General features: G+C 41.8%; 1 protein-coding gene across 2 annotated transcripts in view; it reads right to left on the bottom strand.

Moving 5' to 3' along the window:
• nphp4 (nephronophthisis 4) overlaps positions 1 to 24,365 on the bottom strand; it is a 343,814-nt gene that overhangs the window by 288,130 nt on the left and 31,319 nt on the right. For both annotated transcript variants that reach the window (XM_034696561.1, XM_034696560.1), the window contains 2 exons: positions 5,225 to 5,394; positions 4,604 to 4,668 (listed from right to left, as the gene is read on the bottom strand). In XM_034696561.1, coding sequence (XP_034552452.1) covers positions 4,604 to 4,668; positions 5,225 to 5,394 — 235 coding nt within the window. The remainder of the gene's footprint in view (positions 1 to 4,603; positions 4,669 to 5,224; positions 5,395 to 24,365) is intronic.

The following is a 24,365-nucleotide window of genomic DNA, read 5'->3' on the forward strand; positions in this document are numbered from 1 at the left end:
CATGTGGTCTCATATTACATTCAGCTATCAGTGAGGTGTTTAAGTTAAAGCATGTTTCCATGTGAATCAGCTGTTAAAGGTGTTGCGCACAGAGACGCTCAGCTGGCAGCGGCGGCTGTGTGTCAGGTCTCCACGAGCGCTTTTTAAAGAGGATCAGGGGTACAATCTGTTTGACAATAACCATACTCTCTTCAGTATTTTTGCTTGGTTTCCTTCTGACTCTGTTGGTTCACCTAAATGAACTGAAACCTGCCAAACTCAGCAAAGTGAAGAACTGAAGAGAGAGCCAGAGCAGGACAGCTCAGCGGCACCGTCAGCTGAGAAACTCAAGAGGGAACAAGTTTCAATCCAGTCGAAAGCTCGCTGCTTTACGCAACTGCTGCAAACCACGACACGGACACGAAGGTTGACGACTTTAAACAAGACATATTAACCTTTGAATACAAAGCCAACAGACTGGTGGGAATTGCTATAACTATGTTTGCAGAGCAGCAGCATCAGAGCCCGGTTGCGCTCCCGGCTAACACAAGACCAAATACACATGCTCATTTTACTCAATGAGATTGAGTAGACAGAAAACTGGACACTGTGAGTCAGCAGTTCTTTTCTGTTAGTATTATGGTCCTTCACTTTATAAGACTATGTCCACGGATGATATTTTTTTATGAGCCTGGTTGTTGATATTCAGTGTTAAACATGTACCCGTATTCAATAGGGATGGGCAGTGATTTCCAAATAGTCGTTCACTTTGTAAAAACCGAAGAATTACTTTGAATATTTTCTCATTTCAAAAGTAAAATCTTTCATTGTTTTCACCGGTGCCTGGTTGTAATACAGTATTCCTGCCAGACGGTGGCTACAGAGCATCTTAAAGCTGTTTACTGACTGCATTAAATAGCAAAAGAAGAAGAAAACATTAGCGACAGTCATGGCTATTTTCTCCGTTCCTGAATCTCACACTACTACACACGTATTTCTAGAGACTGAGCATGGCTGTAAAATGTAAACACACACTCCACGCTGCGTCACAGAAACACTGACATAAAGAGACAGACGCTGACAGTGCTGGCTACTAGCAGCACCGAATGCTGGTTGATGCGACTGCCACACAAACGGGCTGTTAATGGGATGTTTGTGTGTGTGTGTGTGTGTGTGTGTGTGTGTGTGTGTGTGTGTGTGTGTGTGTGTGTGTGTGTGTGTGTTGCAGGGCGATTATTTGAATAATCGTGGTATAGATGCCAATGATTATCTAATAGTATTTTGGCTTGAAATGCCCATCCCTAGTATTCAATCCCATCAGTTATAAATTTTGTTGCTGTGGAAAATATAATTTGGGGGGGGGGGGGGGGGCGCATTTGGCATTGTTTTTGACGTAAGAATAACAATGTTTATTTTATTGATTAATTGAGAATTGATCATTAACATTCCCAAAAATTGATCATGGAAAACACTTCAAGTTTACATCCCTAGCACACACTGTATGGGGGGGGGGGGATTTTTTCATAACTCAGCAGTTTAGAAGATATTGAGATTATGATTTTTCCATTATGAGAGGCACAGCTGACTTGACTGACAGGCGGGAAAACTGTAGCTGTTAGCGAGGAGGCTCAAGGCCCGCCTCTTTACCTCACACTAGCTCGACAGAAGTTAGGTTGAGTTCAACATTTCAAATGTGGCACCCGCTTATGATTGGCTTCAAAACAGATGGGTGACATCACGGAGACTACGTCCATTTATTATACAGTCTATGTTCTCAACCTGTCGGGATTCCAATCCACTAACCTTCTCTCTTAATTATCCCTTTGGTGTTCTGCTGTGTTGAAATAGTCCATGTGACCCTATCCACCATGTTCCTGTGTTAGGCAGCTGCATGTATCATATGTGCAGATGAAGTATAATGAAAACATCTATACATGCATACACCCAGTAGAGTACAAACAAACACATTACATGTTGCCTGTCTGTGTTCACTGCTGAAATGTAATTGAACCTACAGCCGGCAGCTTCTGGGATTATCATTCAGTGTTTGATGCTTCCCATCATGTTAACTTGGTAGGCATTTGGAAAAATAGCATTTCTATTTTACTATTATTGGATTCAACTTTTAACCCTAACTTAATTTGCAACACATCAAGAAGTAATGAAGATATTATTCTTATCTGAAGACACGGTATTTTACAAAACAAAGTCTGGGAAACTGAATAATGTGGAATTTGTTATGAATGGAGAACAAAAATAAAGTCAGGCTGCTGGGCATGTTTTCTCATTAAATTTCTTCCTCACTATCAAACATGAGTGACCCTTGAAAGAAGTTGTCCTTTTTTTTCGTTCCAGCACAGAGAAGTTTTATACTAAACTCTAGTTTCTCTCCACAACTTTACAAATTTAAAATGCTCCACATCAAACAGCTGAAACACAGAGTATCTGTCCCTGTCACAGCGGATGAGAATAAAAGTGATAGAAAGAAAAAAAGAAAAGAGTTCTGACCATAAAAGAGCATCAGGAAGAGTGGCAGCGCTATGGCCCATGAAACAAAATAGCAACGTTCCGCTAAACAACAGGCATGTGGTTAATAATTCAGTGAGCATAAAAGTCTGTTTGAGGGAAGGTTTTCTAATATTCATGTGACATGATAGCCAAGACAGGAACTCTGGCTCTCACTGGGCACCGTGTTATTCATACTGTGAAGCACTACAGTGTTTTGTAATTCATAGCTTTGGTTTTTAGGCCAAGCTAGAACATATCTAGACCAACACAGAGTTTCAGTACCATGATAAATAATTCAAGAAGAGTTGTTCTCCCATGCATCACTTATGTTAGACTAATATTCCAGGAAAATCCATCAAATAGTTGAGTTTCTCCAAACAAGTGACATCAAAAGCCTGAAGAATAAGCACATGGATGGAGGATACGTAAGAAAACCTAACATGGCAGCTGACCCAGTTTTCTGTGATGGTACCAGGCGAACGTGAGATCCTTGACAGAAAATCTTTGGGTTGTTTCCCTCAGAGGTAGACTCATGTGATGCCTACTGATCAGAGCCGGACTCTGGATGTTTAGCTCACTATCTCACAGTGTTCTTCCTCACATTGCATTTCACACTGCTCCTTTTAATGTTTTCTCAAAGCACGCAGCGTGCTTGGTAGGGGGCGTCTCTTCTTGAGTTTCCACACTACATATTGATTTTGTTATTTGTTCTAATAATCTACTCATTCTACATCATATTGCAAAAAATCAGCCATAACATAAACATGCATGCTGATGTTTTCCCAGTTTGACTTTGAGAGTGTGCTGTTTGTGTGCTGCTTCATTCTCTCACAAGCTAAATTGTCACAGCAGATGCCCTCCTCTAAGGATTACAGTCCCCAAAGATTACACCTGAAGACTTAATCCCTTCCAGCTCTATGAAGTGTGAGTGAATCACCGGTATGATATTACATTTCTGGACAGCTCTGCTTGCTGTAACATAGCCAAGAACAGAACTGAGTGGAGGTACTGCACCCATTGTTGTTGACAGTGTTGCCATGTTTAGGTGTTTAAGGTGTTCTTATCACCTCAGATACCCCTTTTCAACTGAGGCACTTTCCGGGCCGGTTTGGAGCCGGCGCTCAATTGGGAACCGTGTTTCGACTGTGAGTGAACCGGCTCCTGGCCAGGAAAACAAGTTCCAGAGCAACTCCAACTCTTTGCTGGTCTAGAACAGCTAACTGCTTATGTCAGGCTGAAGGGCGAGGGGCGGGGATGCCTTGATCAAAAACACAAACCAAATGTCTTTCCTCCATTGTCCTGTAGTGAAAAAATCAAAGAGACTAATGGATTCCAAGGCAAAGCAGCGATCAGCCGAGGTCCGCCATTGTTTTTGTTGTGAGGGAAGGTTCGCGCTAGAGCTGCAGGGAAAAGCGGTCACATAAATCTGACATCATGACGTGCCTCTAACGGGTGCCATGTTGGTTCATATCAGCTCCGAATCAGCCCGGAAATACAACCCGGTTCGCTTTGGTCAAAAAGAGGACAGAGATGTTTCTAAAATGTGGTTCATTTTAACTTTAACAGACATAGATGCGACTTTACATGCTTTTAGAATTGATTTTAAGATTTTACTCATTACTTTTAAAGCTCTCCCCGGACTTTCTCCCAACTTTATAGCAGACCTGTAAGAACTCGAGCCAACACTGACATTGAGATCCTCGAGCAGAGGTTTAATAAAGTGTCTGAAAGGCCAAAATGAAAATAAAGGAGACAGAACTTTTTGCAGGGAGGGGTCCAAAATTCTGAAACGACCTACCCGAGGAGATCAGGTCTGCTGGGTCAGTGGTCTCTTTTAAATCCTTTCTTAAACATACTTCAATCGCAGAGCCTTTGCAAGTTTGAGTTAAATGGTTTAAAAATATACATCTAAAGATAATTATCTTCCTTGAGAGAACTTTATGTCTTTTCAAATATTCCTTTATCCTACCATGTGAGATTTTATGACCTGCTGTTTTATTTTGCTGCTCACATAAATAAACACCATTATATTTATTACCTGGAAAATACAGGTAACGTCCCGATTAGATTTGCAGAACAAATACTGGTAAGATATGATATACAAAAAGGTTCTTACAGTCAGTTGTGTCCTTTAGCAGGGGGTGGAGGAGGTTTCTTGGAGATCCATGGTATAGATTCAACCTAGGAGATAAAATGACAGCACTCTGAATCAGTGACCGCATAAATAGCTGGATGGATCTATGGATAGATGGATGGATGGATTCATGCATGAATGGATTAACTGATGGATGCATGGAGCGATGGATGGATGCATGGCTGTATGGATGTATGGATGGATGCATGGATGGATGGATGTATGGATGAGCAAATGAATGACTGAAGCTGCTGTACATGCTCTGCTCATAAAATTGGGTGTATTTTCTGAAACTAGTGTCATTTAACCAAAATAGCTCCCTGAACATCCCTTCTTAATCCTGACTGCTGCAGAAGAGCAAATCCAAAACAGCTTACACAAAGTAGTAGTTCTGCAAGCATGCAAGAAATGTAAAATTAGTACAGCTGTGCTACAGTTTGCTGCAAAAAGCTTAGCATGTTTAGAATATACCAAACAAGCTTGCAGTCCCCTGGGTGATACTCCAGCAGTGACTCCTTCACCACATCGATACATGTCCTTCAACAATCTCCTCATGAGGAACCTCATTAATGCAAGGCTGGTGTAATTAAGAATGCTAATCACCTTCTGTCCCCATCAGCAGGCTGAGCCTCTGGCCTGTTGATAAAGAGCTCCAGGACAGTGAAGCCTCGCCCCAAGGCCTGCTGGGAGCCGTCTGGCCTGGGTGACAGGGATACCAGCTCCAGAACCATAACCATGCTGGGGAACCGCAGAGACGTATGGAAGTACAGGACCTACAGAATAATAAAACACATGTGAAGAAGAAATTATTATTCTGCATCTCTCATTCGTTCAGCTTCGATCGGATCTTCAGCCAGCGTTCCAAACAGAGGCTATTGTTGATTTCAAACTTCGTCCAGAGAGTCCATTGAATTTAGCTGTATCTGTGAGTCAGAGCAACTTTAAAGTTGGCAACCTATAAATGATATCTTTACAAAAAAGTATCATCATACCACAAAACATTGGTGTTGTATCTGTTAACACAGGGTTAAAACAAGTGTGTGTTCTGTTAAAACTAAGAGTGAAAAAACAAGCACTCCACATCAAAGAGACTTTTGGATGTATCCCCTGTCCACCCTCATTACAGGCAGTATCAATAATTCAACATTTCAAATATGAAATGTAAAATTGGAGGAACATATCCTACAAATAAAACCAAAATGTCAAATTAATGGGGAGAAAAAAACATTTGGGATTCTATTTATTGCATTCGTACACTGTCACATGGACCTGCACATTTCTGCACAATCCTTCAATAAATGTAGATTATAGTCATCAACCAAAGCTTTTACATGTGTTCCCTGTTTATGTATCTTGGGGAGGGGTGTTACCCAAACATATGTATGCTGTTAAAGCTAGGGTTGGTAGTCACAGAAAACTAGCATGAATTTGAATGTAGCATTTCCTCAGGACTCCGTCTAACTCCTCCCCCCCTCCCCTCGGAGCTCCTCCAAAACGACGCCCCCGCTCACATGCACGAGCGCCGCTGATTCATGACCATATGATGGTGACTGATTCAAAACCGGTCCTCAGTACATGGTTTGTGTTTTGCACTACGTCAACTCATGTCTCACTCAGCAGTAAGAAAACACCAAAACATTCTCATAGTGAAAGTTAAAAACACAAACAAACAGGAAATGTACGCTCTGCAGGAGGCGGGCAGAACGGCAGGACAGGATTTGATTGGTTTCATCATTTGACTCCTGATGGCAGGGATTGGTTGGTGTTTTCCCAGGTTTATCAATCAATCAATCAATCTTTATTTGTATAGCGCCAAATCACAACAAACGTTATCTCAAGACGCTTTTACAAACATAGGAGGTCTAGACCACTCTATGTCAAATTATGAACAGAGACCCAACATCAAGACAGGGTAAGACTCAGTCTGACCCCACCTTAATCCATCATGAGCATTGCACCTCACAGTATTTAGCTAGTTACAGCGGAGAGGACAAACTTCCTTTAACAGGCAGAAACCTCAAGCAGAACCAGACTCATGTTAGACAGCCATCATGCCTCGACCCAGTTGGGTCTGGAAAGACAGATAGAGGGGAGTAAGAGAGAGAAGTGATAGTGATGAGAAGAGTAGTAGAAGCTGTTGCCGCTGGAGTCCAGCACATCCGTATCAGCTGGAGTCCAGAACGTGTGCAGCAGGAGGACGTCTACAGCAGCTCAGAGGAACCTACGAGACAAGGGAGCTCAGGGACTCCAGAAAGGTCTATGGTTAGTAACTTTAATGGGACAGGGAGAGTTAAAGTAAGTGATGAGGGGGTTGGGGGGAAGGGGGTGAGATAGGATCCCAGTGTGTCAGTGTGCCAGTTCCCCCAGCAGTCTAAGCCTATAGCAGCATGACAAAATCTGGTCCAAGCCTGATCCAGCTCTAACTATAAGCTTTATCAAAAAGGAAAGTTTGAAGCCTACTCTTAAAAGTGGAGAGGGTGTCTGCCTCCCGGACCCTGACTGGTAGATGATTCCAAAGGAGAGGGGCCTGATTACTGAAGGCTCTACCTCCCACACTACTTTTAGAGATTTTAGGTACAACTAGCAAGCCTGCATGTTGGGAGCGTAGAGTTCTAGAGGGGTAATAGGGCACTATGAGCTCTTTAAGATACGAGGGTGCCTGATTTTTAAGGGCTTTGTAGGTTAAAAGAAGGATTTTAAATTCTATTCTACATTTTATTGGGAGCCAGTAGAAGCTAACACTGGAGAGATGTGCTCTCTCTTCCCAGTTCTAGTCAATACTCGAGCTGCAGCGTTTTGAACTAGCTGAAGAATCTTTAGAGACTTTACTCCGGCTGTAGTCTTTATGAACAAACTAAGACTTTGTAAAGCCGTATATATGTTAGGGATGATCAAGTTTATACCACTACATGATCAAACGTTGCCACCACCCCTAGTCGACACCAGAATAACAAGTCAGTTAATCAAGTTATTGTTGTGCTGATCATCTGAAGTGTCTGAGCTGTTGGGCTGCCACACACGACTAGCTGGAGCTTTAGCTGGCTGCTATCAGCTGGCACAGTGTGGTTTGGCATATTTGGATTTTAGTAAATGGAGGGTAAGTTGTATGTAGGCTGTGTTCGGTTTACTCAACCAGAGTGAAAAGTAACCAACACAGTGATGAGGATATTATCATGCAGGGAGGACCGCAGGCTGGTGCTTCCAGTAGGGATGGGTAATAACTTTTGAATATTCAAATAGTCATCCACTTTGTAATACAGTATTCCCGCCAGGCGGTGGCTACAGAGCGTCTTGAAGCGGTTTGCTAATCACTTTAAGTGACAAAAGAAGAAGAAGAATGCTAACTGCATTAAATAGCAAAAGAAGAAGAAGACATTAGTGACAGTCTCTGTGATTTTCTCTGTTTCTGAATCTCACACTACTACACATGTATTTCCAGAGACTGAGCATGGCTGTAACATGTAAACACACACGCCACACTGCGTCACAGAAGCACCGACGTAGAGATCGAGACAGACGCAGTAAAGGCTGATTTATACTTCTGCGTCTCCCCTACGCAGCAGGGGCTGACGCGGACATGAGCCCCACATACTTGTGCATCGATGTGTCCGTGTCGCGCAGCAATTCTCCGCCGAAACGCCTGAGGGCAGTGTGGTCTCTCTGATAGCCGGTCGCCTGCTTGCGGTCCCGCTACGATCTCTGTTTACTTTTCCACAGAGATTCAGAGCGTGTTCTGTTAATCTACAGCTGATACATGTTGCTGTTTATCATACAGACATGATTACATGAAGAATAGAGAGGAGGAGATGAAATACACGGACGATGTGCGGCCGATGTCCGGGATCCCGGAAGTGATATGAATGCGGGAAAGACAAAGCTGCCGAGCGAACCAATCACAGAGCTTGCGGTCCGCGTCGGCTCCACGCGTTGTTACATTTTGGAGGAGGTGCACGTCAGCTACGTGCGTAGGCCTCGGCGTAGGTACGGAAGCTACGCGGACCCCCGGCGTAGGGTACGCCGTCGATTCAACGCAGAAGTATAAATCAGCCTTAAGTGCCCGCTCTACTACTAGTAACTGCTCGTCCTGCTGCCATATTTACCTGCAGACTCTGCGATCCCATCTTTTATTTTTACAGTGTTACATATGTTGTGCTCATTTTTGACTTTTCTCAGAGTTTTTCTCAGCATCACTCTTGTCGAGTAGTCGGAATCAAAGTTTCTGTTTAAATAACAAGCAAATGAGTGGCTTCAGACCATCCTCCATATGTAAATGCAGTCTATGTATTTATTTATGTTGAAACCACACTTCACTACAATGAAAGACTGCTTCAGAGACCTGCGATCTGGAGGAGTTAAAGGGTTTTTAAATAGCATTCTGAGAGCCACACCAGGGACTTGCACTAAAAGTTGACACATCTGAATGAATCTCCATTTTGCAGATTTTAAAATGATGGGCCTGGGTGACCGCTGGAGACACTTATAATCTCCTATTGAAGAGGGGAGTGTGTCACCTTGATGAGGAGACTCTTCAGTATTATGTGGGAGTGCGACCTCACTATTTTTAGCCAAGTTCAGAGGAAGAATGAAAGCCTGCTGAGAGTTTGTTTGTAGTCAGTGCCAGGTAGGTGCAATTGTTTATGGGCTCTGATCTGCCACTAAAACAGGGAATAATAGCCTACCTACAGCAGAGCTGCACTGATTTACATGCACAAAGGGCTGAATATGATAAAGAGACACACAAATTCTCTGTGATCCACTGGTCCCTGTGCACAATAAAGCCTGTTATTTTTTCTAAACCATAAAGACGAACATGACACTGTCAACAGGAAAATGGAATAAGTAGGCATGAGCTGCCTTGAAATACAGAGGCAGTGTTTCCGAGCCCACTGTGGCAGAGCCTGTTCATCTTTAGACCCAGCTCCCCGCCACCAGATAGCTGTATATTCAAATTCTAAACCTCTGGGACCTTCCTATTTCAGCTACAGCAGTGTTTTATCTCTGTGCACTGTGAGTTTAAATTGCTAGTTTTCCAAATACAGACACTCCTGAATACAAATGGAAAACGTGGGAGGCAGAAACAAAAACGTCTAGCCATTGTTTGATTTACTTATTCGTTGATTTTATCCTTTGTCCTCACACATTCGCTGGACTTTGCCTCGCTGACATGATGGTTGAATTGCTAAATAGCTAACAAAGCAGGGTCTGCTAAGATAAAAGTGGTGTTGATACAACATTAGAAATAATGATCAAGGCTTTGTTCAAATGAAATGATGAAAGGACGAGTAATAATGATTAAACACAGAGGCATTTTATTTGGAAGGAAATGTTTTATGATGAGCTGTCAGAGGAGACTTTGAAATGAAAGTATGTTATAACTATCTCTGATATCTGATCACATTATTAATAAAGGGAATGCAAACACTTTCAGGTCAGAAGCATTTACTCTGCATGTTGGCCGAGTTGGAGTTCAGTCAGATCCTCCAGCAGCACAAAAAAAAGACAGTGTGAGATCATAGGGTAAAAATATCCCTCTTCCCAAGATGCATGTCATCTACTTTTCATGGACTGAAAACTTTACTTTTACCGACTTTATTTATTTATTTCCCTACAACCTTATCTCCAAAATCAAAGCCTCCTCTTTGAATGAACTTTCCCTGAACCTATCCAAATCTGTGAAAACAAGATTGAGGGAGGGAATCCATATTTTATGTCATGTTCAGTCAAACCCCCCCACCTCCTCCTTTGATCATTTGCATCGTGGTCAAAGACGCAGTCCCCGTACTCTCAGTGATCCGAATGTGGACATTGTTTGTGACCGATTTCCAATTCAAAGGTAGAATTCCTTTTTCATCTCGGCTAGCGCTTTGATGCACCTCCAAATTGATTCTGTTCCAATCTCAGGGAGAAAAAAAACAGAAGAGAGATAAATAAAGAAACGCTCTGTCTCCCAGAGGAGTAAATATCTCCCTTGTTTGATTTGCAATGATTCAGAAACACAACAGCCAGGACTGATAAAAAACGGTTTGAAAAAGGCAAGCTGAAGTCAGGTTAAACACTGTCAAGGATTTTGGATTGATATGTTTTACTTTAATTTATCTCCTGCCTGCTCTGTGTGTTAGAAAGGAAGATCCTGCTGAATCATAGACTGTATAAAAAATGGACATAGTATCTGTGACATCACCCATCTGTTTCTGAAGCGCTGTTTTGAAGCCAATCGTCGACGGCAGCCATATTGCTGCTGTCGAGCTAGTGTGACTTTAAGAGGCGGGCTTTGAGCCTCCTAGCCAACAGCTACAGTGTTCCCGCCTGTCAATCAAGTCAGCTGTGCCTCTCATAATGGAAAAATTGTAATCTTGATACCTTCGAAATTGCCGCTGTTAGAGCCATATGTGTGTCAATATTATGTGTGGACTGTTTGTGTGTTTGATGCACTTGTGTGGACACTAGGTGGCGGGTGTGTCAAACCAGGTGTTAGAAAGCATATAGGGAAGAAGACCCAATCAGTGGCAGGTGAGCTGCCTACCGGGTAGCAAACAGTTTTTGACCGTCTCGATCGTCTCGATCGTCTCGATCGTCTCGAACGTCTCGTTCCGTCTTGTTCCATCTTTGTCATCGTATTGTCTACAATAGACGTAAGCCTGTAATTCTACAAGTTCGATTAGATGCAAGTGTGGATTGATCGGCTGTGCGTGTATTGTGTGTCTAATAAACCCGTTGATGTCAATGCACGAGCGGACTTCATTCATTCATCCTGACGAGGAGGACGAGTCAACTGAGTCCCGGTAAAGCAGCCCCTCAGTGGCTTATAGGTGTTTGTTTTGTTTGGCGAAAGCAAGCCACTACAGCCGCGTTATGAAAAACTGATTGGTTGCATTATAAAAATGACTTCAGATGAGCAGAGGATTTATTGCTGGGCCGCACCATAGCCTGTATTAATAATTGACGTAGTATCCGTGACGTCACCCATCTGTTTCTGAAGAGCTGCTTTAAGGCCAGGCGGCGGCGGCAGCAGCCATATTGGTAATGCTGAACTCAACATAACTGCTGTCAAGCTAGTGTGAAGTAAAGAGGCGGGCTTTGAGCCTCCGAGCCAACATCTTCAGTGTTCCCGCCTGTCAATCAAGTCAGCTGTGCCTCTCATAATGAAAAAATTGTAATGATCTTCAAAATACCTTCAAAATTGCCGCATTAGAAAAAAATGTACGCCCCGTACAGTGTGTGCCGATAGATAAATGAGCTATCCAGACTACACTTGTTTTTTGAGTCAGGCTGTAAACATGTTTATTTCTGCTGTAAAGATCAGCTTCTTTGAATTGGTGTGTATGTGGTTTCTGGTACTTCAGGAGCCAGCCTCTAGTGGATCCTCGATCAACTGCAGTTTTTAACACTTCCGCATTGGACTCATATTTTTAGACCGGAGGTTGCCGCTTGTGCTGAATAGATCAAGTTATTCAGATAAAAACCAGAAGAGTGCAAAGCTAAGGCTGGTTCAGTGCGGCCGGAGCGGGAGCCACCAGCCGCGGGAATTAAGGCCAATGCGGGAGTGTTAAAAACTGCAGTTCATCCTGTGTCCACTTGAGGCTGGCTCCGGAAGTACTGGAAGTCACATACACACCAATTCAAAGAAGACGATCTTTACAGCAGAAATAAACATGTTTACAGCCTGGTTCAAAGAACGAGTGTAGTCTGGATGGCTCATTTCTTGATCAGCACACACTGTGAGGGGTGAATTTATTCATAACACAGCAATTTTGAAGATATTGAGATTACGAGTTTTCCATAACCAAAGGCACAGCTGACTTGATTGACAGGCGGGAACACTGTGGCTGTTGGCTAGGAGGCTCAAACCCCGCCTCTTTACGTCACACTTTCTCAACAGCAGTTAGGTTGAGTCCAATATGGCTGCCGCCGCCGCTTGGCCTCAAGACAGTGCATCAGAAACAGATGGGTGACGTCATGGATACTACATCCATTATTACGTAGATTATTTCTACAGGTTATGATGCGGCCCAGCGATAAATCCTCTGCTCATCTGAAGTCATTTTCTAAAGCAACCATCAATAACTCTCCTGCGAGGGTACAGTATGTTCCAGATTCTTTATATCTCTCAACAGTGAGCTACCTCAGCTGACCTGTACTGCTCAGATGCTGCTTCACACATAGCAGGGCGGGAGGATGATGGCGCTCTGGCATGGACCACCTCTCCTCGCCATAGTAAACATAATGTTCAGTTATGAAGGTGGCAGGAAGACGGAAGCCAGAGTCACCTTCATCTCTCAGCGGTGAAGAATCCTGCGATGTTTCTGTTCTCACTATTGATCAGGTACAAAGAGCCCCACTATTCTATTATCCACACAGCTTCCTGTTCCTGCCAGGAATGCAATTTTTCCCTACTATAAAGCTCCTGAGAGGAGTTTGTAGCTGGTTATAAAACAGACTGGAATCAATACTGATGCCTCTATATGAGCTACAAAAGCAATTGAGATCATCACTGACAAGACAAGACTGATTATCTCTATACTGTTTTTATTCACGCCTGAAATCACTGCCGGGGGGTGGATGTCAGGTGAGGTGAATTACTACAAACTGCCCAAACAGCTGTTTATTTAGTGATTCTATTTACGCTTTTCACACCTAAGGTCTGTATATGATCATTTCACTGTTAAAATGAAGTCGTAGAAGATTTTTTGGGGGTCAAATATTCCTACTAGGAAACAATCAGTATAAAGATGAGCATTAGGGCAGCAGTAGCTCAGTCTGTGGAGACCCAACTACCCTGGGACAGCTGTTTCATACCATGATAGTAAAGGTTTTAATTGTCCCTCATGATCTTGTTTGTCTTTGCAGGTCAGAGCCTTCAGTATAAAAATCAGCCTGTTTCAAACCCTGTTAAAACTCCTCATTGAAGCTTTAACAGTATTCATTCAAACTCTATGTACAGCCATCTAAGCTGGATACACTGATTCCCCTCTGCCAACACACGTAATCAAAGTCCTGGTTTATTGATGGTTGTTTAAGAGTGCTCTCACACCATTAGCTTGATTGCTTTGTTCCAATTTGGATCATAAAATTATTCATTGTTGCATTTTCCCCTCGTTTTGTGTTCACACTGCATTATTGTAAAGCAGGCCAAAGCACACACCACCACAGCGACGTTCTTACATCATCATCTTGACCGCTTATCCCATACAGGGTCGTGGGGGGCTGGAGCCTACCCCAGCTGACACTGGGCGGAAGGCGGGGTACACCCTGGACAGGGCACCAACCTATCACAGAGCTAACATGACAACAGGAAACCGTTCACGCACACACTCACACCTACGGGCAATTTAGAGTGAGCAATTAACCGAGTGAGCATGTTTTAGGAATGTAGGAGGAAGAGAAGTGGGAGAGACTACCCACTGCAGAGAGACTACCCACTGCACCACCATGTAGCCCTGTCCTTATCCTATCAAACATTAGCAAGTTAACCCACCAACAAATTGATTCCTGTGTTGACTAGATTGATTTAGAATATCTGATTTTCAGCATTTTTACCTGTTGTAATACAGTATTCCCTCCAGATGGTGGATATAGAGCGTCTTAAAGGTGACATATCATGCAAAATGAACTTTTTAATGGTTCTCTACCTGAAATCTGTGTCCCTGTCTACAAACCCCCCGAAAATGAAGAAAATCCATTCTGCCCCTGTTCTGATTTCTCCACCTTTCTGTAAATGTGTGCTGAAACCAGCCGTTTCAGTTTTCAGTGTTTTTCATACGTCATAACAATATTCGGTCTGTAACAGGAAGTCGGAGCTCGGAGCTTGTTCAGACCATAGACTGTATAAAATACAACTCAACTCCTCCTCCATTTTTCATTCCCTGCACACGTGTGTTAACAAGGAGCTTAGGAGGGAGGCATGCTAGTTGTAGGCTGTCTTAATAAACACAAAGGTCGGTTTTACTCCCCACGTCTGCAGATTTGAAGATCTAGTGGATGATTTTTAGTTTTCATGGAAAAGTGCTAGCGCTAGTTAGCATAGCCACATAGCTACATGTTCGTAGCTGTGTACCAAGACACACGTCGACATACTGACAAGTAAAACAACAAGAAACACTAAATCTGTGACCGGTAGTTCAGAAAGGTCCTGCTGCAGGCGCCTCTCCATCAGGATCAAATTCTGGATCAGATTCAGAGGGTTGAAGTAACGCAGGTCTGTGAACAGCCAACATGTAAACATTAGATCAACGTGCTGGACAGCCGAGGGCACATCCACTTCCTGAGGGGGCGTGGTCAGAGAGCTCATTCTCATTTAAAGGCACAGACACAGAAAACAGCATGTTCTGAGCAGGGCTGAAAAAGAGGGGTTTACAGGCAGACCAAAATCTGATTTCAAAGTGGGTTTTTTTAGCAATAAACTTCAAAGACACGCTGAAGGTCTCCAGTTTACAGGGTCACTTTTAAAACCGTAACACCGGGAGAAGAGACGCATTCACGGTGGGCTGAGAGAAGACTACTGTTACAAGCTGCTAAATCAAGAGAATCACAGCTTCTTCTTTTGAAAAGTACACACACATACAAAAAAGATAGAACAAATCAAAACTAACGAAAGAAAGAGAAATCAAGAGAATCACAGATGTGTGTGATGTTATTGTGGACGGAGGGAGAAATAAAAACACTGCGGTCAATCTACCAATCAGACACGTTCAGCAGGTCCTGCCCCCCATAAGTCCTGGGACCTTTGAAAAGTACTACCCCCATAGCAGGGGCTTTTCAGGGGGGAGATTATCTACCCCTGAACTAAATTTAGACCCTTGGTCCTCCGGTCGAAATGCACATAGTTCCGGGGTAAAGTTCCTGCGGTAGAAAAGTGGCTTATGTTCTGTACACCACAAAATGAAAGAGTAATCTGCATCCTGCATTATATGTCTTGGATTTTTCAGGATCTAGTTGTATTGCTTGTCTTTTTTTTTCTATTTTGAATAAAAAAAGTATCATGTCTCTGTCCTGCACTCTTTTTGTAGCTCAATGTATGTAAATGGCGTCTGAATGAAAAAGCTCTTGAAACTTGAGGAAGGAATAAAGATGGAGCTCCAGCATTCCCTGTGAGGTTTAACACACAGTGTGTCAAAACATCACACTGCATGACATTTCACTTATCTATTTTTATATTGTTCTGGGAAGTGATACTGCACACCAGGAATGTACCATAATGTGATGTGTAGTATTTTGTTGGAACAGGAAACAAGGCGAGTAAGTTCTGACAGATGTTGACTGTGTTTGTTGTTGTTTTGTTTTGTTTTGTTTTGTTGCAGAGTACATGACTTATTGAAGGACTTCTATGAATTGGGGATTTATGAATTCTGCATACTTTTACACCCCAAGCTATGGAAACATATTTTGTTCTCACATTTAAATATTTAACAGACAATTACTTCACTTTGCCTAACAAACTTCCACATTTTCACTTTTTCAAGACTAACATATGCGCTACTGTTTTCCCCCAGAACTGAACATTGAGGCGATGTTATGAGATCCCGCTCCTTCCCGACGCCACAGGAGGACTGAATGATGTCATTGAGAAAACAGCTTGCATCTGCAGCAGTGCCAGGCACAACATATGTCGAACCTAATGAGAGGTTATACTCCGCAGTGACTGTCAACAAAGCACTAATCGATTCTCGCAGGGGTAAATATCCTCCCCCCTACACGAGGAGCACAGAGGGGCGAATGGCAATGGGGTGACATTAAAACATCATCAGCACAGAGGCATGTAGCCCGAAGTGACTGTCACTCCCATCAACCAGCCTGTCTGCTGCTGCTTCTGAAAATCTACTCAGGCCCCTGTGTGAGAGACGGAGAAGTGAACCAAGGAAGGAGAGGGACAGATAAGCATGACAGAGCTGTGTGGTGAGATGTGCAGCTAAAAAAAAAAAAAAAACAAGCGACAGAGATAAAGAAAAAAGCTGCTAACCGTGGTTACAGATGCATGGAATTACAACAACAAATAGAAATAAGTACGTGTGTATTTAATCAATACAACATTTTATTGCAAATTGTGTGCGAACAGGTTGATTGGGTTTAGCTGAGCGCCGACTGTCTAAATCAGCTGTCTGGACAATTACTGGAGATTAGTGCATGCACAGCTAAGCAAGTTACGAGCAAGTCATTATACAGGATCCAAATGAAGCTCTCCTGGGAGGCACGAGGCTCTGCCTTCAGTGTTTTAGATTTGTCTCATAAACTGTTTTAATGAATTAGGCAGGAGGAAGCAGGAGAGCAGAGGCTATCAAAGGTAATCTGAGGTTTATACTGTACTTCATGTACGGGAGAATATGAGATCATTTCATCTTTGGTGACACACATTTGTTAGAGTTTTCAACACGCCCAGCTTTCAGTGGTACATTAAATAATCTCCCACTTGTTACTCTGCTGCTGTATCAAATCAATTCATACTCTTTAAGCAGATAAAATAAAGTCAGCTCATAGGCTTCAATTAGCTCACATACCTGGATCTGAAAAAAATCATTTTAGATTTTAACATGAAATTCTTAATGCAGTGTTCTTACATTTAAAGGTACTGTGTGTACTAAAGGGAATATGAAGGGATTTCTAGCAGCTAGATTATAGATTGAAACTAGGGATGGGCATTTAGGGCAAGAATACCATTTGAAAGTCAGTGCCAACTTCCCCAGAGTACATTTGAATGGTCCCCCGATCGCCAAGCAAATATAAGGGGAAAGAGGAATATAAGAGGAATTATATGCTGCTAGGCTTCAGCTTGAATCACTTTTTTTAAGAATCAGAATCAATAATGTGTTCAATTAACTGTCTTAAAAACACAAGTAGAATTACTATTATTATTGTTTATTTACTTTTTATTATTATTATTATTATTTTATTTTTTATTGTTATTCTTATTGCTTTTTTTCCTTTTGCATTTTTTTATGTTTTAAATATTACCCTATTTATCTTCTTGTAGTTTCACTATTTTTTATATTCCTTTCTATTTATTCATCTTTTATTTAAACCATTATCATTTATTATTATTGGTTGCTTTTTCATGCATTCACTTATTGTGTTTCTTATACCAAAAACATCACTTGCTTTAATTGTTTACATTCATCTTTTGTAACGAATGTGTAAAAATTCGAATGAACATAAAAGTAGAGATGTGATGAGTTTCATCTTTTAGAGGCAGCCCTTAACTGACTTCATTAACTACATTTTACTCACAGCTCTATACCTCTTTATTCTCCTTTCATAGCTGGTTTAGTACAGCCACTAGAACTGCTATGTATTCTGCTGAAAGGTGAAACTGAAAACTTTATTGCAGCAATAATCAGTAACTTGGTTTTGCATAATATCAACAAAAAAACTTTTGTAATAGCTTCATAGAGTCCTATTACAGGCTGTTGGTGCTAAACAAGCACAATGCTCCTCTCAGAGAGCTATTTGAGGGTAAAAGCTGAAGCAAAAATCTTCCTGTCCTCTCGGGGTGGTCATTCAAATGTTCCATCTGTGGGCAACTGGGCAAGCCCTGAAGGAGAAATCACGGGCATTTGAAAAAACAAAGAGGATGCAAATGGGCAATGGTTCTGCATAGAGAGGTCCAGAGCAACTGGAGAGTAATTGACAGGGCCCCGTTGTTCAACCCCTGGCGTCTTTCCAAAAGAAAAGCAAACAGGGCATTTCCATTTAGCCGACACGCTGGCTGGGAGGCCGAGAGCAGGAGTGTTTGCTACCTGGGATTTAGATAATGTGCCAGCTCCACGTGTCTGCATGCATGCATTAACTATTCACATGGTATGCATGTACCTGTATGAATAGATACTGCATGTTCTATACGAACAAAGATAGCTTTCATACAGCTCTGAAAAGCACATGAATACTTCATCAAGCTTAAATGCAGTATATAGATGTACATGTCACTGTGATCTCCATGTTTCCACCACATATGTGATCAGCACGTCCCTTCATCCAGACAATGGGTGCACGATAAATGAGCAAAGTCGAAGCTGAGCTCATGAAGAGTGGTAAAAACCACACGAGAACACTCAGAAAGCTCCTTGGCTGTAACGCTTTGAAACTTGTTTTGGCAGCTTGGAGGTGAAGGGGAGAAAGAGAGAGAGGGGAAAGGGAAGAGAGAGAGATACAGTAAGTTACTTGACAGGCACAGAACCAGCGGGTATCAGCATCACAAATCCTCTCGGTGTGAAATTCTATGACTGTCAGCAGCACAGGAGAGATGAGAGATGGCGGTGCGGATGATAGAGAGGCAGAGAAAATGACAGGGATGCGGGCTTCAGGGTTCCCTGGAGCCAATAATATCACTGGAACACATCTGCAGCGATGTGGGGCTGGCTTTGCATATATGTGACAGTTTAATCGAATATGCTTTTAGGAAGTTTCAACACATTTTTTGGACTTGATGTGAAACTGGCCCTTTGAAAACGCTGGCTAAACACACCCAGTCCACTGGCACTGCATTAGAGTGAAGGCTAATTAATCCCAAACAAAGACAAAACTGCAACAGTGGCAGCAGAGTGATGCACCACCAATGAATGAACAGATTAGTAATGCATGTCCCATGAGTCAATGTCAAGTCATAGAAAGGAAATCCAAAAATAAATCCAAATTAGTCAGGATGTAATATAGATTTGCTGACGTGCTCATTAGGGTTTTGTAGGTGGGATTAAGCAATGAGGCGTTGTGTCTTCACTCCTGAGTCAGATGCAGATTATAGAACACTTAAAAAGCAACAACACAGACCAATGTTAGAGCAGGAGTCAGACTGATGCAGCAAAGTCAAAATAACAGCTCTTGGAATTACACTTTTGAAGAGTCTGTGAGTCTTCATACTGACTCAGGCGAATCCAGTGTCGATTAAGTGATTGTTAAGAACTTACTCCAACACTCATCTTTGTTTCCTAAACAAACATGTTGTCTAGGGATGTAAGGATGTGACAGGGCCACATGATAAGAGGTGTTAGGAAACACTCAACTCACGATTCCATTGGAATCCCGATTTTTGGCTCACGATACGATTCACTCATGATTCTTCTCGCCCAGGTCGTTGAGAATGTGTAATGAGAATTCTCAATTAACTCACCTGGTTAAATAAAGGTTGAATCAAATAAATAACGATTCTCAAGAAAACTGGATTGAACTCAAAATGTAAATAACTTATTTTATTTCAGTCCTCAGATATGGACAGTTGAAATGTATATTTGTTCTCTTATATTTCTTTGTAAACAAAGTCATCCTTTTTAATTTTGAAGGTGTGTTGTAACTCAAATTAAACCACTGCACACTTTTTTTCCCCCAACTTGCGAAAAAAACTAAAATGAGCGTACAAAAATACCTTGTTGGAAAATTTAAGAACAATTCTAGAGAAATGGAAAGTGAACGATTCCCAAATGAAAGTATTAAATATTAAAAGAAATAAGGTCAATCTCTTTAAATTAGGGATGTAAATTTCAAGTACTCTCCATGATCGATCTTTGGAAATGTTAACGATCAATTATCGTTTAATCATTAAAAAAACGTTTTCCATGTCAAAATAATGACAAATGTGTTTTTTCCCCCTAAATCAATTTTTCCTGCAGGACACAGTGAATACTACTGACAGTATTAAACAGCTACAGATCATATTGAGGTGTTCAACATGTTAACACTCTAAATATAAACGTGAGGAGCAGGCTTATAAATAATCTCTGTGGACTCATGGTCATAGAGTGAAGACTCAGACTACAACATGTGGATTTACTGCAACAGGACAACTGAACAGGATCAGATTTCAGACTCAGTGTCCAGTTTTCTCCTTCTTATTGATAAAGATAAGCATTTAAACGTGGTCATGTGTCAGCCAGGAGTGCAACCAGATCAGAATCAGTCCGGCGGTGGAGAAAGAAAGCGCTCATGGAGACCTGTCACTCAGCTGCAGCCCCCAGCTGAGTGTCTCCGCTGTGAGCAACACCTTCAGTCAGCTGATTCTGAAACATGCTTTAAAGTTAAAACACCTCCACTCAGAGAGTGATGAGAGAGCAGACAAGAGACTTCATGATGTTGAACAAGCGGAGTATAATGCAGATAGAACCTTCTACTGTTTAAAAATAATATTCAGATACAAATTTTATTGAATCAATTTTAATCCACCCTTATTTGTATCGATTTTTTACCGTCTTGTGATATATCCTTACATCCCTAATGTTGCCTCATGTAACATTCAGCTGTCAGGGAGGTGTTTTAAGTTTGAAGCATGTTTCAATGGGAATCAGCTAGCGAGGGTCCTGCAGCTGTGCACCAGGTCTCCACAAGCCCCTTTTTTCGGGGGTAGCAATAAACACACAACAGCCGGCAACAAAAACACGGACATAAAGGTTGATGAGATTTCCCCATCCCTGGATACAAAGCCAGCAGACTGGTGGGATGGCACTGATGGTGCTGGCATGATAGTATGTCTGCAGGCCAGCAATATCACTGCTGTCTGAGCATGTTCTCTGGCGCTGGACTGATTATGACCCGGTTGGGCTTCAATTGACACCTGACCACGTTGACATGCTTATTCTACTCAATAAGAACGAGTATGGAGAAAAGTGGACACTGAGTCTGAAATATGTTTCTGTTCAGTTCTCAAATCCACTGACCCCTTTTCTTCTAAAGTAGTCCTGCTGCTGGGACTCGGGCAAGTAGTTGGTACAACTTGAGAACCTCCGGAAATACTGCTTGCTTTTCCACAAGGACCACAAGCTCACGATAACCCTGCCTCCACCCCCTGCTGTAAGCGGTTCTTTATTCTAGCCCGGCAAGGAGTTGGTGCTACTCTGGTTTAGAGCCAGTTCTTAGGTGGTCGAAACACAAAGAACTGGTTCCAGATTAGGCACTGGCTCCGAACCAGCCCTGGAACTGACTTGGTGGAAAAGGGCACCAACCAGATCTGATAGGTTTCTATTCTAGTCAATATGTTAACTTCCACTGGATCCACTCCATTGTGTTCCGGCTGCGTCTCTGATCCGGCAGGTCGGAGTCCTCCGGATCAGATACACAAGACTTCTATTTGTGCCGGATGCCGGAGCACGACGCATCAATCTCAACAGAGCAGATGGAGCGGGACAGGAAGTCAGGTTTCACCAAAACAAAATGAAAACATCCGGTTAATTTTCAGAATAAAACACTCTGTGTTATCACCAGATCGTATTTCACTTAACTACAACAACAAACCAAAGTCATGATGAGCGGAGCCAGGCCTGGAGTCAACAGGTCAGAGGTTTTCAGAGGACCAGAAAGACAACATGGATGAGGAGAGGAGGAGGAGAATCCTTGATTCAGTGATTACCACGGGAAAACCTTGGTCACATGACTCCAGCTGTCCATACAAGAGAGCACAGAACCGGACCGCAGTGGATCGGAGACGGATCTGAAGCAGATCTGTTGGAAGTTTGACATAAGTCTACCTAGGTGAAGAACTGGGTTTCAGCTATTTCTAACCAAGTCTGTTTTCCTCATCCGATCTCGTAGAGTCAAAAGGTCCTCCTCCATCATTAAATATATTTGTACTGTGTCTCCCTCACAAAGGCTCTTGTTCCTGAATACTTCCAAAGAAATAAAGTTACTCTGAGCAGAGAAACATCCTCATGTTTAAGCACTGCCTCAACTCTGCAGAAGTTTTCCTTCCTGTTGAACGCAGCAAATAGACCTGGAGCTTTTTTAAAATAATCACCACATGCCCACATACCATTATCCTAATGCACTCTTGAACCTTTATATCAATATGAGAAGAGTAATTCTGCAGCATCAGAGATGGAGAAGTGAAGGAGGCTGCAAGTAAAACCCTGAAGCATGACAGGCAGAAAAGGAACAGGCGGTGTAATGGAGCTGATTGAGAAGTTGGAGTCAGGAAGGGTGTTCTTTTCAATCACCTGAGTGACTGCTGTAGAGAGAAAAGGGAGCTTGGACTGAATTAATGGAGGCAGTCAATTTTGTGTCCCCTGAGACGTGCACTGAGTCTCAGGGAAGAGAAAATGTGGTTTGAAATAAAAGTTTATGTCATAAGGACAAAACAGATAGAAAAAAAAGTGTAGAAAAAAGAACAGGTGGAGAAGAGGGAGAAGCTGATTTATCAGCTGAAGATGAAAGGGCTGCAGCAATTACTGGAAAAACAGCCCAATTAAGTGGAATCCCTCGAAGGAATGAGGGTGACAGTGATGGGATATCTATTCAGCAGGGCTTTCATCAAGCACTGACTCCTCTTTAAACAAAATCTCCTTCCCATGCTTTTTGGGACAAAAGAGAATTTTAAATAGTGAAGCCACTTAGAAGTGACCAACTTTGCACATTCTGTAGTAATTAGGATGTCTGGCCAGTGTGTTTAAATCTGAACCTCAGCTTGGTGGTGACGTTGATGATGAATGTCAGATTCATGTGCTAGCTTATTTGTTTTTTGAGCTCATGATTCAAACTGAAATTTCAAATATCCTTAAATGAGAGCATAAGACATCAAACAGAGAGTAGTTGAATTATGTACAATGGTGTTCAATGTCAACATTTTTAGAAGCAAACTCAATACCGACCTTTTTAGTCTCGCTTTTAAAAGAGTTTCATTCTTAAAACAGTTTTATTTATTTATTTATTTATTTGTTTGTTTGTTTGTTTGTTTATTTATTTATTATCTAGTTCAAATTTAAGTCACTTTATTCTATTTTATTTATTTATTTACTTATTTTCTTTATTTTTTAAGTATATCATCTTATATTCTTTTAATGGTTTAATATTTTAATGTTTTATAATCTTAGAAAAAAAATGTTTTGGTGAGTTCAATTTCACCATTATCATTTTTATGTACAGCACTTTGTTACAATTGGAAGAAAAGTGCTTTACAAATACAGTCTAAGCGATTGATTGATTGATTGATTGATTGATTGATTGATTGATTGATTGATTGATTGATTGATTGATTGATTGATTGATTGATTGATTGATTGATTGATTGATTGATTGATTGATTGATTGATTCATTCATTCATTCATTCATTCATTCATTCATTCATTCATTCATTCATTCATTCATTCATTCATTCATTCATTCATATCCTGATATATTTATTTGGACATTTCTTTTCACTATAACACTGTGTTGTTACTAGGGATGTCAACAATTAAACACGTATCGATTCATTGATTGTAAAGAATTTACTCAAACACATTTTCTGTTTGTATTTTCCATCACGTGGAACAAACATCATGTGTTCTCATATTTGGTTCAGCTATCAGGGAGGTGTTTGAAGTTTAAAGCATGTTTCCATGTGAATCAGCTGACTGAAGGTGTTGCTCACACCCATAGACTGTATAATATGGATGTAGTGTCTGTGACGTCACCCATCTGTTCCTGAGAGCTGTTTTGAAGCCAATTGATGGAGACAGCCATATTGGAAATGCAGAACTCAGCCAGGCAGAGTGTGACGTAAAGAGGCAGGGTTTGAGCCTCCTAGCCAGCAGCTATGTGTTCCTGACCGGGAGTCACGTCAGTCATGTCCTTATTTGGGCAAAAACTCTTAATCTTAATATCTTCTGAACCGTTGCGTACAATGTGTGCAGATAGAGAAATTAGCTTCGTAGAGCCAAGCTGTTTTTTGAACCAGGCCGTAAACATGTTTATTTCTGCTGTAAAGATCGTCTTTTTCCCATTCATGTCTATGTGGTTTCTGGTGTTCCTGCAGCCAGCCTCAAGCGGATTCTCGAGGAATTGCAGTTTATAACACTT

Source organism: Notolabrus celidotus, chromosome 11, assembly GCF_009762535.1.
Source record: "Notolabrus celidotus isolate fNotCel1 chromosome 11, fNotCel1.pri, whole genome shotgun sequence".
In the NCBI taxonomy this organism is placed as follows: domain Eukaryota; kingdom Metazoa; phylum Chordata; class Actinopteri; order Labriformes; family Labridae; genus Notolabrus; species Notolabrus celidotus.